This window comes from Clupea harengus, chromosome 13 (genome assembly GCF_900700415.2).
Source record: "Clupea harengus chromosome 13, Ch_v2.0.2, whole genome shotgun sequence".
Classification (NCBI taxonomy): Eukaryota; Metazoa; Chordata; class Actinopteri; order Clupeiformes; family Clupeidae; genus Clupea; species Clupea harengus.
Window position 1 is genome coordinate 2803356 of NC_045164.1, and position 14283 is coordinate 2817638.

At 46.2% G+C, this 14283-nt stretch overlaps 1 protein-coding gene across 3 annotated transcripts in view; it reads right to left on the reverse strand.

Moving 5' to 3' along the window:
• macrod2 (mono-ADP ribosylhydrolase 2) overlaps nt 1-14283 on the reverse strand; it is a 455835-nt gene that overhangs the window by 319465 nt on the left and 122087 nt on the right. For all 3 annotated transcript variants that reach the window (XM_031579216.2, XM_012829891.3, XM_031579217.2), the window contains exon 4: nt 2402-2431. In XM_031579216.2, coding sequence (XP_031435076.1) covers nt 2402-2431 — 30 coding nt within the window. The remainder of the gene's footprint in view (nt 1-2401; nt 2432-14283) is intronic.

Genomic DNA, 14283 nt, shown 5'->3' on the forward strand with positions numbered 1-14283 from the left:
GAAAACAATTCACCGCCAGAACAGTAGGTGGAGAAGCGTTTTTTTGTCGAAGACACGTTGCTTTGTAGCGTCTTTGTAAGTTAGAAATCGTCGTTGTTTATCTCCCTCCTCCCACCACACATGTGACCCTCCTATCAACTGTCACTAGTCTCTGGCACTACTCTGTCAGATGCCGGCACTCATGTGGGTTTTAAATATGGCGGTATTGTGATATATAGGGAATGAAACAGGAAACAGTCGCAGTCTTTAGTGTCCGGCTCTACCGCTGCAGATATCGCTCGCCACGAATTGGCAGTCATTCGCGCATCTTTGTAATCTTTTAGCGATGTGTTATAGAGGTGAGGATATTTCCGGACCTCTTCCGCAATGCGCTCTTCAGTGTTCGTGATCTCCATCTTCTTAAGTTTTTTTGTGGATTTTAAACATGGCGGTATTGTGATATATAGGGAATGAAACAGGAAACGCGAGGTCCAGAAATATGAGATTCCGGAAATGATGTCGTTTGGAAATGATGTCGTAGAGGACCAATCACGGCCAAGGGGTATCCGTCGCTGTACAGCACGGCATGACGGATCGACAGGAATTTCAACGGTGCACGGGAGAGCTCTCCGAGGGCCCCGGAGACGACGAAGAGGGCGTTCCAGGGCGTTCCATCTATGTGTAGGCCCTTCCCATGTGTCCGTAAACGTGTAGTACGGAGTACCATATAAGCGCCCTTAGGGAGGTACAAAATGCACACCTGGCTTGTAGTATGGGGTTCAAGGAACAATCAGTCTGTCGTGTGTTTCTAAAATAACTGATCTGTCACATCTGTCACATCTAGCAGAGTTTGGCTGCAATTATGTGTGGTACTTATACTAATTGCCAATTTAAGCTATGTATTAAAAGAATATGAATTAACAGAATATACAATTATGTGTAGACTATATAGGATATAAGCTGTTACTTGACAGCAGGTTTACTTACTTAATATTTTGAAAAAACAAAAACATCTTGAAATACGGGATAGCATTTTGAAACAAAGTTTTACAAAAAATTATGATTTAATATCTTGAAAAAACAAGATACTATCTTGAAATAACGACTTCATATCTTGAAATAACAAGATACCATCTTGAAATAATGACTTAATATCTTGAAATAACGAGATTAAAAAGATAAACTCATTACTGTGAGAATGTATCATCACGTGCAGTTCAGGGCTTCCGTAGGGGGGCTCAGGGCTAGTTACTGATAAAGATCATGTCTGGAAACCTCACTGCTACAAAGGCCTTAAGCCTTGACCAGAGATAAGATGAGAGGCGAAAACCACTTGGTGGAGTGTGATTTGATATGGGCAAGAGTATCAGAACTCTTAATTGCCTTCTCACATTCAGGGAGAAAGGAGAAATATGAACACTGAGCTGGAAGATTGGGATTCATGATGGGGAGGAGGAGGAGAGAGAGAAGCCCTGGTCACTCCAGAGCACAGATGGATAAACAAAGGATTGGGTGACTGAGGAGAATAAAAATTACCCATTTTCATTATCTCAAGGCTCCGGAGTGTCATCAAATGTGCTGTGCGCCCCGAATCCAAAATCCACTGAATAATTGGGTTGATTTTTTTTTCCCCCTTTCCCCTCCTCCCTCTGTCTGCTTCATTCCACCACCGCCCCCAACCCCTGTGTTTCACCACTGCTCTGTGGAATGATTATTTCAATCATGTCAGCGAGTATGCACGAAAAGAAAAAAGAAAACGGGGGGAAAAAACTGAAAAGAAATGCAAAGAGAGAGGATCTGTGAGGAGGAGGAGGGGCGGAGGGGAGGGAGGAGAGCCGCTCAGCTCAGCTCAACTCCGCTCCGCTTGTCGTCTCGGCCCGCACAGATATCCCAGACATGGCTGGGCGCCTCCGATCCCCGTCCAGCCGCGACTGACGCAAACGCGCTCCGACAGGGCCGGCAAAGTCACGGCCCACGACTCGGACGTGACACGCTCGGGTGGGGGCCGATGGAAAGGGCGTGCATTTAGACACATCAGGCGGCGTGAAGCCGGCCCAGCCAGACTCCCAAACATGAAGGCAAGGCACTGAAGGAGGAGAGTCTGAACATCGACATGTGCTACATGCATCCTGGAGTGTTACAGGACACAAATAGATCACACCCACACACATACAGGCGAGCAGTACAGAGAGAGGGGGGGGGGAGAAAGAGAGAGAGAGAGAAAGAGATAGAGAGAGAGAGGAGAGCGGAGTTGGAGAGAGAGAGAGAGAGAGAGAGTGAGAGGGAAAAAATGAATGAGAAAGGAGGAAAGTATGATAGATAGATCAAGGAAACACTCAAAGAGTGACAGAGCAAAGGGAAAAAAGCACGCACTCAGAGCAAGAAAGAATTTCCAGAAACAAACAAGAGATATGAGACTTACCTCCTCCACCACCCAGCAGACTGTGGTTTGCTGTGGGAGAAAAAGAGAAAAAAGATCAGTCAATGATTCAAGGCTGTTTGGAAAGAAACTGATACTAAGCTTTAGCAAGGGCACCACTTCACTTGCCAATTCCTGCAGAATGTGTTACACAGAAAAGTCAAGCAGGCATAACAAATAAATGATATATTTACACAGCTCGGTTTTTTGCTCTCGTTGCCACAGAGGCAACAGCTGTGATCAATAAGCATGCCACCATATCACAGAACAGCTATCATTACACCAGTGGAACCTTCTTTTTCAGCTCTGGGGGCCTGTGTGGCAGGCTGTCTAGTGTTAGCTGTCTAGTGTTAGCTGTCAGTGTTGAGTGTGATGCATTAAGTGTCTGGCCAGTGAGTGGGAGCGGTGACTGAGCAGCCTAAACATCTCTTTGATGGTGTGCTTCAGATCCCTGGTGGCTGAGCTGAGAGGCCTGGGCTTGCAGTCTGAGCACTCAAACACATCCACACTCATGTACACACACACACACACACACACACACACACACCATCTCACTGTCATACACATTCGAACGCACACATACACACACCCCCTCCCTACACACAGGCCCACCCAACACACACACAAACACTGAGATAAAGTGTCTAAAAACAGCTTAACAAAGTAGGCCTGTGTTGTTGCGTTCTCTGATATGACAATCAGCCCTTACAAACACTCATTAATTATCCAAGCTTTGGCCGTCTGAGCCTCCTGACTCCTACAACCTCCAGCGCTGTGCTTGTCCAGCCCGCACTAGTTCATCCAGAGGAAACGCTGAGGTAAGGAGTTCGCTGACTGCTTAAGGGAACTACTTTCAAATATGAGAGCAGATTCGTCTGTTCCCCGTTTAGCGTTAGCTGAGTGTTGTCTCCGAACAGGAGAGGAAAGATTAGCGGGGATTAAAAAGCCCCCATTAATTTGGGCGCAGTGAAAAATCAAGTGGGCAGGAGCAGCTTGAGGTGCAGTTCAGAGAGAGGGCACAAGAAAGCTTCAGATCCATCAGCATCCTCGTTTTCAGCCACTTGATAGAAAACTGCACTTAAATAGCTACAAACACGGACACCATACCTGTGTCTCTGGCAATAGCTTTGATTAGGACATAACTGATACAGGGGGGGAAAGAGAGGATCATGGGTGCCTCCTTTGTATCAAACACACAGACTGTAGGCTTTACACAAAAGAAAATGCTGAAGTATGTGTTGGATAGCACTCCGTTTCCACACCTTTCTACCAGACCATTGTGCGAAAGCCAAACACACGCGCTCGTCTCTGTGAGGGCCTAGTGGACAAAGAGAGCTGTCTGTTGATAGAATGCGCATTTCATCGGCCCGCCTTTGTTACACCGACACTAAAAACAGAGCAAAACAAACAGGCGTAAAAATGATCTGCTGGTGTTTTTAGTCAATCACTGCTGCTTTTTCAGTGATGAAAGAGGCGCTATGGGTAGTATTTCTTTTGACCTTGTGATGTATATTCACAGTAATGGCTAGGCTCTGTGCAGCTTAGAGAAGCAAAACAACTCCAACTCATATATGCAGCTAGGTCACATTAAACGAATCTGACAGCAGATCCGACAAGATGCATAAAACTGCAGCATCTGCCTTAGGTGTGTGTGTGTGTGTGTGTGTGTGTGTGTGTGTGTGTGTGTGTGTGTGTGTGTGTGTGTGTGTGTGTGTGTGTGTGTGTGTGTGTGTGTGACTTCTCCTAATCTGTGCCAGGAATTACAATGATTGGCAACTGTAGATAAAGAGTGATGGTGGTCCTGTAAAAACTGTTCAGTATCAGGAGCTAGTTAGGTATTTGGTCAAAAATGCAAAGTAGGAGAAGCATCCAGAAGAGTTCTGCATAAAAGTATCTGTATTGAAATCTCCTCCCCAGCTTATCAGGCTGCTGTTTCTTCCAATCAACACTCTCTAAGTGACATAATTGTTTTTAATCAACGGTGGTGGCAAAGGTTTGGTCGTTTGATCTGGCATTATCTGAATGCAATCTAGAAGCACCTCAAATTAAATTATTAATGGCCACAGTGAGCTCTTTTACATGGAGCGGTGTTGCCATCCTGTTATTGAAATATGAAAAGAGCTGAGGTCTAATTATCTCCCATTATGGAAATCGCCTTCATTTATTCTACGGCTAATCGGGGAAGAAGTCACAGGAGCTAATCAATTTGCTCCCATTCTGATGCTGAGGGAAATGTCAGGGTACAAACAATGAAGAACACACACTTCCTCATGCTCTTCATCTGCTTGTCTCTCTGATACACTCTTTCTTTCTTTTATTCTTGTTTTACTCTCTCTTTCTCACATGCGCTCTCTATGCCTGTTATTTTTCTATCCCCTCACTGAGGGGACTGTGTCAAAGCTGTGTTTCTAGAGAGGCAGAAAGAAATCAAAACAAAGGATTGTGTCAGGTTTTTCTACGTCTTCTTCTAGGGATGCATCGATACCTAATTTCTGTATCGGGCCGATACTGTGCTAATATATTCGTACACGTACTCATAAAAATGTTTCCAGTAGCACTTCATGGCAACATTATGTTAAACTCAAGGATGCGGTCAGGAGGTGTTTTTTGCCTACCGAAAACAGCTGCTAGCAGGATTTTATGACTGTCTGCCATTTTTTGCTGCCCTATCAGACTTGCCTACCAGAAACAGTTGGGCAGGGGAAATTGATAGAACACCAGCATAGACAATTTATTAAGCACTCATATTGGTACCCAGTATCGGCAAGTATACAGATGTAAGTTCTCGTATTCGGTCTAAAAAAAGCATTGGTGCATCCCTATCTTCTTTGTTCTTTTATAACATTTCTCATGATGTGAATCACATGGAAAATATCTTCTCTCTCCCCTCTCTTCCCCCCCCCCCCCCCCCTTTTTCCATAAGGGTGCACAGGGCGTCTTATGTACACACCACTTAGAGGAGAAAAAAGAAACCTGTTACCTTCACGGCGAGAGAAACGAGCCCCCATCCTCTGCAGATATCAAGGGAGGTATTAAACTCCCTCAAAATGGATGGGGAGCCACCCCTACGTTCCCTGATCAAGAGGTGCCGAGAACGAAACAAATGAGAAACAGCTGCGCATATAGAAAAAAGTGGCAACCTTTCATACGCACAGAACAATCATACCGTACAGTGGTGGGGGGGTCACGTGGGCTGGAGAGTGAGGTGGAACTGGCCTCTTTTAGGCCTGATTCAAGCTGACGGGCTCCCAGTGCAGGGGCCATATTAATCCAAATAAAGGCCCATATTAGGCCAGGTTTGTGCCTGTGATGCATATTTGATTGCGTGTATTAATCATATTCCCCTAACCTCCCCCCCCTGTCTGAGGCTGGAGCCACGTGTGGAAGCGGAGATGGAGGCCCGGGCTGGGAGTGGAGTGGCCAGGGGAGTCCAGGGCGAGAGAGAGAGAGAGAGAGAGAGAGAGAGAGAGAGAGAGAGAGAGAGAGAGAGAGAGAGAGAGAGAGAGAGAGTGGCTCTGCTTATGGGTGAGTGCACCGAAAGCAGCGTCTGTGAGCAGGAGCCAGCAGCCAGGAGGAGGCAGGAGCCAGAAACCTGTGCCGTAAACAGGCCCATTATCTCACACAGAGCCTCTGCTGTCACAGACACCGGCCTTCGGGAGCCAATGGATGTTTTGTTCTGACTCTGGAGTGTTTAGGCGAGAGGCACATCCGGCTGCTGCCACCGAGGACAAGAGGGAGGCAGAGGCAGAACACAAAAAAGAGAGAAGAGTGGAGGGGGAAAGAAACAATATCCTCTCCTGTTTCTATGCCTGCCAGCTCCTTTCCTTGGGAGCTCTTCCAATCAAAACCATCCAAGGAGAATAAACACAAACACACAAAAGCAGCTGAACAGAACCTCTAACAACACCACTAGACACTAGAGCGACACTCCAGCGAAAGCCTCATTCAACAGCACCCCTATCTCTTCTCACAACCACTGTTTCCTCCAACTGTACTAATGGCCTGATCTGGATGGAGGGCAGCGTGTTCCAGTGGGACTCGGGAGTGGATGACTACTCTGCCTTTTTTTAGACAAACAGACCTGCGCTCCGCCAAACAACCCCCCCCCCCCCCCCCCCCCATACACAAACACACACACACGGCACTCCGGCCACAACAGCCTCACAGGAAACGGAGGATGAATTGGTTCCTGTGTCATTCGAGGCTTCCCTGTCCAGCGGAGAGAGCTGTCCACAGCTGATAAGGCAGCAGGATGGGGCTCATCTCACAGGCATGTGCTGGGACGCCTGGCAGGGGAATGCCTTCCACCGCTGGGGTCATAAATCATTGCGTTGCCTTGCAGTTTCCTTCCTCCTAGGGATGGCCTTGCCAGTTTGTTGGGATACTCAGCAGTGAGCGCCAGCAGGTTCGTAAATCCTCCAAACGGCAGCAGCCACCACGACCAGACAGAGAAGCCCCTCGTCGTCGTTAGTGAGGTGTCAGCCTGGAGTGAGTGAAGTCACGCCTGGCTTCTGCCAGGGACCTTCCAAATTCCCGGCCACTCTCTCCTCACCCTTTGAACTCACCCATGACACACAGAACTCAAGAGCCACTCTGTGTGTTTTGGTTGTGTTACATCCCCCTCCTTCGCTCAGACACACACACACACACACACACACACACACACACACACACACACACACACACACACACACACACACACACACACACACACACCCTTGTCAAATGCACAGGACAAAAAGCACATCCTCTTTCAAGAAATCCAAGGGTGCAAATTCGGAAAACTCATCTGGAAAACTAAAGAGAGTGGAGCTCCTGCATCCTGCAACAACTCCTGGCTCAAAGCAGACAGACCCAGGCCTGGCTGGAAGCGGTCTGATTGGAGCTTCTAGTTTGTTTTGTGTGGAGCACAGAGCAGTTCCAGGTCAAGAAGCAGTGTGTGTGTATAACATGAGCATGGGGCCCCGATCACACAGCTGACTGAGAGGGTGCCAAGGCGTAGCCTGTGTTAGCCCAGAGGCGGGTAAACAAGCACTGGCACCACGTTCCCGCTCTCTGCCATCTGAAAGTCGAGCCCAAACCTTCGGCTAAACGCTCGGCTGGCCCAGCCATGAAATTGCTACAGCGCCAGGGCGTTGCGATTTCTGCTCTGGTTTGACACAGCAAAGTCAATTAGGCAACACATCTTTCTCTCAAGTACTCACTGTTCTACCACTGACAGAGGAGAAATCAGGGGGGAAAAGGAAAACGGAATTTGGTCAACTAAATTATAGGTAATGGGTCATTCTTTTAACTTCACTCAGACTAAGCTCTTTAGAGAAGGGTGCCAAGGTCCCCAGCTGAGAGGAGCAGTTCGCTGAAGCGGGGAGAGGTATTTGATAGTCATTAGACGTTATTCCTCTTAGTGTTGGGCCCAGTCATGGCTATGTCAAATTCTGTGGTTCAACTATCCAGCAGAGTGGAAAGAGCCTGTCTGAATTCTCAGAGCTGGGAAAACTGAGCCCCCGCCTCAAACACTCCAGTGCTTTGCTTTCCAGTCCAGAAGTCAGCTTAACAAGCTCCACCAATCAGCCTGAACACCGGCTTCATCATCAGTACAGTAAGCAATGGTTATGACTGGGTGCACATTCTTCATCTTTCACACACACAGATTCACACACACTCAGATGCACACACACACACACAGACACTCACAGAGATGAACACATACACACAGAGAGAGAGAAAATGAGAAAGAAACTCTCTCTCTTTCTCTCTCCACCACACACACACACACATCACAAAGCCACGGAGGGCTGAGAATATTGTTGAGAGCACATCACATGTGTGAAGAGCTCAGCATTAAATTGAAGTCTTGTGGGTAATGATAAGGCCTCTTTTATTAGCTGCGGAAAAGTGGCACGAACGGAACTGTGGCTTACACAATCCTATTGCCTGTGGATGAGAGTGGGAGAGAGGCTGTATTTCTTATTTGCAGCACATTAAAAATACATGCGTTTTTCTTTTTTTCCCCACACCCCTTGGCTAGAGCAAAGGGTAGCGTGATTACTTCGCTCATGTCTTTTGTGCTTTATTGCAAGGAGTACTCCCAAGGTAGCCTGGCTCCGTCCTCCTACTAGTCACAGCTCTGTTTTCACTGTCATTATGGTCTGGAAACTCTCCTGCAAGATGGCAGGGCCATTCTGAGTGGCCTCCAATCAGCGACCACTGGGGGTGGCTAAGTGCAATGACGTTGAAGTGAAGTGTTTGTTTCAAAAGTAGTTACAGCAACGGTCGGCAGTGCTAGAGCAAGACGAAGCGATACCAAAAGTTGTAGCAACGCTAGCAAACATTGAAGAATTCAAGCCGGAGCAAGAAGAATGTGTAATGTATTAATCAAGGGCAAAGACATTGTTTATTTACCACCAACGGGGTTTGGGAAAAGGACAATATATAAGCTTGCAAGTAGGAAGTAACGTTATAGCAATCCCATAGTGTTCAATACCAACTGGTTGAAGGCTGGTCCAATGGTTGAAAATGAACCCGAAGTCTGTGCCCATGAGGACGCAACGACTGGAAACAACCTCCAAAAGACCCTATCAATTCACACAGTTATACCAGGCTACTCCCTGGTATAACTGTCCTCTATAGTGGACTTAAAACATGATCGTCAGTATAGCAATCTGCTGAGCGGCACACCTGAAATGCAACACAAACAGCCTCTTCACACCACTTATGATAAAGAAGAGGGGGAGGAGTATGGAGGAGGCCCACACACCCCGACACACACACACACACACCTCCTGACAAACATCAAAAACATACAACATACACTAGAAAGAAAAACCCCACCGTCTGGTCTCTGCCATCCGTCTTCATGACGTGACATGTTAGTAGCACTGTGATGATCACTCAAAGCGTCTTTCTCCCCTTCAACCTCCGTCTCAAGCAGCAAACAACAGATGCCTATCCCCAGCCAGCGTTTCCATTGTAATTAGGAGATGACCTTCAAATCTACATTAATGAGCCGAGAATAGAAACTCACTTTCATCGGGTTCAGTTTTCATGCTTTGCTTTTATCTAACAAGGTCACCTTTTGCGCACTTGTTCCCAAAGAAACACACACATTCCTCTTCATAAACACACAAAGCAGCCCCGTTGCATCTGTTCAACGAAAACAGCATACAAACAGAGCTCTGTGCCAAGTTATTGTGTTGAGAAATACCTCTATTCTCTACAGGCCATTTCTCATTTAAGTGGCTTGTGAAAGGCTCCACAATGGAATATGAAGACACGTTAGCAGGAAATGAATTAGCATAGCGGTGGGACGAGTCTAAAATGGAAGCAAACAAAACAGGATTTATTTAATGAAAGACAGCATGGCCCCTATGTTTCATTTAAATCACAAATTTGGTGAAACTTGTCGAGAGACACTTAGAGTGGCCCTGCGCGCGTGCAATTCATTTGCACTTTTCATATCAAAAGAGGGAGACAGAAAACAAGTTGCATAATTCATGGACTGAACAACATTCGTGCCATTTTCTAACTCCATCAGTTTCACTTTGAAGGACATTTGAAGAGGAAATTTAGCCAGCTGACGGCATGAATAAGGAAGGCTTGGACTCTCTCAGACAGCCCCCTTTTTCACCTCCCAGCCGTCAGTGTCTTGAGAAGGAGCCACAGAGTCATCATCCAGTGCATTCTCCTACTCCACTCTCATTAAATCAGTGTAGACACACTAAAGAACTCAGTGAATCTGCCTCCTCCGGTGAGGAAAATCATAACCACGTTCTCCAGTAGTAGTTGTCAAGAGCCCTCTGTATTTGTGGGTGATTAAGTGAGAGTGATTACAGACAGGTTGCTGTGACTGTAAAATGCACTGACGCTTTTGCTAGAGAATAACGTTACCCAAGGCTCAAAACACAAACAAATATACACACACACACACACACACACACACACACAAACAAATACACACACACACACACACACACACACACACACACACACACATTTCCTTCAAAATTCACCGTAAGTGCAGAGCACTGCACTGTTGCCAATAAAATGGAAAAGGGGAAACCACATTTCTCAGAGCTGCATAATTTCAGCCGAGATGCCCCATCTGTGGCCACCACAGGAGCTGCTAATGGTACCCGCGGCATATATGTATCCCTGATGCGCACCGTCCCGCTCCCACTCACCACCCTCCCCTCACCGGCTAATCCAGTCTATTCCCTGCTGGTGATAGGGTGGCTCATATGGTAAAGACCGCGCGCATGCATCTGCTGAGCCTTCACAGCCCGGTGCTTCAGCTAGCTACCCTGCGGGCAAGCAGCACTTCCACTGTATCCAATATAACACGGTTGAGATTTCTCCAGAAGAGACCCGGGACACCATTAAATTGGAGATCCTCTACTGCCAGAGTGTGTTTTTTAGCATAAAGTTTTGTGTGTGTGTGGGTGGGGGGGGGGGGGGGGGGGGGGTCATCACTGCCACTGCAGGAACTTGGGGAAGTTTTGCATTTCGAGCTCTCACCCTGGTCTAAGGACAGTGAAGGCCATTTCGGCTCAGCTGTTCTTTTTTTAAACAACCATGGAGGTAATATTGTTGACAGTGCTAGAAACTAAACAAATATTGACTTCCAATCATGCAAGATCCGCAAATGTAGCAATGTAGCAACAATCACAGTCCTCCAGGATAGGTTGTAGATCACAACGCCTGTACATAAAACCCTGACTGCCGTCATATTTGACATTAACGTATCCCATTAACACAGCTAGCAGAACGGTCTCTGGCAACCATCCTGAATAAAACGCTTCAGAAACCATTCAAGGATGAGTTGATATGGACAGGCTGGATGGATAGTTATTTCTCCCATCCTTTCACATCTCCAGTGGGTTGCAGATGAAGATAATGAAATCGCCTGCTGAGAAATAGACTGGGGCCTTTTTTTGTGCAGGTATAAAACCTATGCTCAACCCACGCCACAGCTTCTGCTTCCTACAGAACCGTGGGAAAGTAAAAAATGTACAGACAGAAATTGCACAAACTGCAAATGGAAACGCAACTCTAGTGAGGAAACTCAGTGAAACACATTCACCCTTGCTATTCTTACTTTAACACTTATGCTGTGAAACGACTCGACTTTCTGCAGCACGGGCCAGCGGAGCGCTGACCACACCAGGCTTTCTCTTCGGACCGCCGTCTCTCGGGTTAACCCCCATGGCGAAGCAGTCACACTTCCATTACTCGCTCGTTTTTGCTTCCCCCACCCCCGTCAGATTTCATTTCCAGCGCAATGACCATATAATTAATACAAGCTCAGAGCAATGCTTCTTCCTCCTACCTGTGTCAGTCCACATCCAAAGAGTACTTTTTAACTCTTTTCTTGCACGAGGAGGTAACAATGTTGTAACTTCTGAATTTTTTACATTTGTTCACAGAGGGAGAGAAGAAAATGTGATCATCCTGTCTGTCGCAAATTGCTTCAGCACACAGTTCAGGTCCTGGGCGTTTATGAGTATCGATGGCCACACATGCTCCACTTGAGTGTAGTGTGGAATAGATGGGGGGGGGGGGGGGGGGGGCAGTGGGATAATGAGGTCTTCATGAACGCTGAACGCAGCCAGTGCAGGAGAGATTTTTCCCCTACACTCAGCATCCACGGAGGCCAGAAATCATCCATGAGTATCGGCGCTGGCGTCTTAAGGGCTAAGACCCAGCATTCCTTTTACATTCCAAACCCTGACTGGCGGGACGTGGACGACAGCCCACTCGCTTTACCCAATCTGACAATAACCCGCTGAGCATCACGCCAAACACCTCTGGTAGTACAATGCTACTCATGCTTGGCAGGCCTCTCCCCTCAGTTATCATGGAGCTGGCTGGTTTGGGGAACACATGGCTTGAAAATGAGGCCTGTTGGATAGGCCCACTGTGTGGACACAATGAAAAGGAAGCTGGAGGGGGGTCTTGGGGAAGAGTGAGTCACAATCGCTTTGCCTGACAAATAATCTGCCTGACAAATAATCATGCAAGCATGAAACACACCATGTATAAAAAAGGGCCATTGTGCCAGTTTTTGATCAAATTGTAAGGCATCTGCTTTGAAAGGAGCTTGTTTGTTTCTGCCTCTCTGAGAATGGGAAAGGGGGAGGCTTTTAGATCTCCAAGGACACTCTGGACCTACATGAGGAAACTATAGGTACAGTGGGCAAATATCACCTGCCAGCCTTAGGGATGCACGATAATATCGGCACGACATCGGTATCTGCAGATAAAAGCTTCAAAACTTAATTATCGGCATCTGCAGATATGAATATTTCTGCCGATGTACCTGGCCGATAAAGTGACGTTCAAATTATGCGCACGCGAAGCAAATGTTTTGGTTACTATGAGCGCCAACAACGTAATTCAACACGTCGGCTGTGTGGCAGTACTTCACAGTATCAGAGGATGTTGACATGCTATTTGTCAGGAAACTTTTCAGGAGATGGAAGAGGAGACGACAGCTTGGCCGTAACGTAGGTTGCATGCATATGCAGACCACCCGCATGCAACGCTTTGCAACATTACCTGTCGTGCGCTAATAGAATTATATGTTGCTAGTTAGCTTGCATGCTACGTGACACCAGCGAAGTTGATGATCTCATTTGACGGGAGGTGAAACGTTATGTCACGAGCCCACTTTTGCATATATGGAATTTATATAGCTAACTTGGCAATAACCTTACATAGATTAGTCTAGAAATCCTAGAAGGGATGTTATTAAACTGTAAGTCAGTTAACCAACGTTAGCTTGCCAAGTTAGCCAAGTTGCATTTCCAGAGTGTAGTTGTTCAAGTTCAAGGAGGTACTGTTCAAATATGAAAATTGTGACGTGAAAATATAAATAAATCTGCCATATTTGAAATCATTTCAATAGTTTTCATGAGTGAATGTCTATTTCTAAAATGATACAAATCAAGTTTTTAATGTCCCGTATCTACAGCAATACCCTATCATAATAACAGATTCATTTTAGTACAGGAGAGACTTTTCAATAATTAAAAAGCAGAGGTGTATATATCGGTATCGGCATCGGCAATCGGCCAAAATGAGCTTGTAAATATCGGCATATCGGATATCGGCTAAAATTCAATATCGTGCATCCCTAGCCAGCCTCCATGCTTTGTGAAAGTGTACCATACAACCTTTTTTTAGCTGCCACATTTTGTCAGTGATTTTGTAGGCTGACTTAATTATGGTGATCACAACAGCCTATTACTTATCATTACAGGCTCAGACTAGAATAGGGCAGGTATACATCATAGCCAGCTGGACATCGATAATTACCATAGGAAATGCATGTTTATACTTGTCATAATATAATGGTAAACTAACAGCAACTTCAAAAGAAAGTGTTTGGCAACACTATAAAAATTGTGCAGCACCAGTGTCAAGACATGGAACATGTATGAGATCTATACATGGTACTATATTACAAGGGTGAAATAGTATTTAGGTTATGAAAGAAATGATGAGGTAAAAGCCTGCGATTTCCCAAGGTTATATGGTACTATATTACCACGGATATATGGTACTATATTACCAAGGTCTACATTTCTACCTCTGACAAAAAAATGACCTTGCTCCTTAAAATACAATTAATTTTGTAGTGGTGTTTTTTTTTGTTTTTTTTCCAATACTCAGTCATTCATAGTCTCCTTTTCATTTCTGTGTTTCCTTGAATTTCTGTCTGACAGACAAGGCCGGAGGAGTGAGTTGGCGTGTGACCGAGTGAGTTAGCACGTGGACGAGCAGGTTAGCGTGTAGAGGAGTGAGTTTACAGCCTAGGAGATGACAGGCAAGAAGGAGACTGAGGAGCCCTGAGTAAAAAGGCTATCAGGCTGAGCATTAACGAGCAC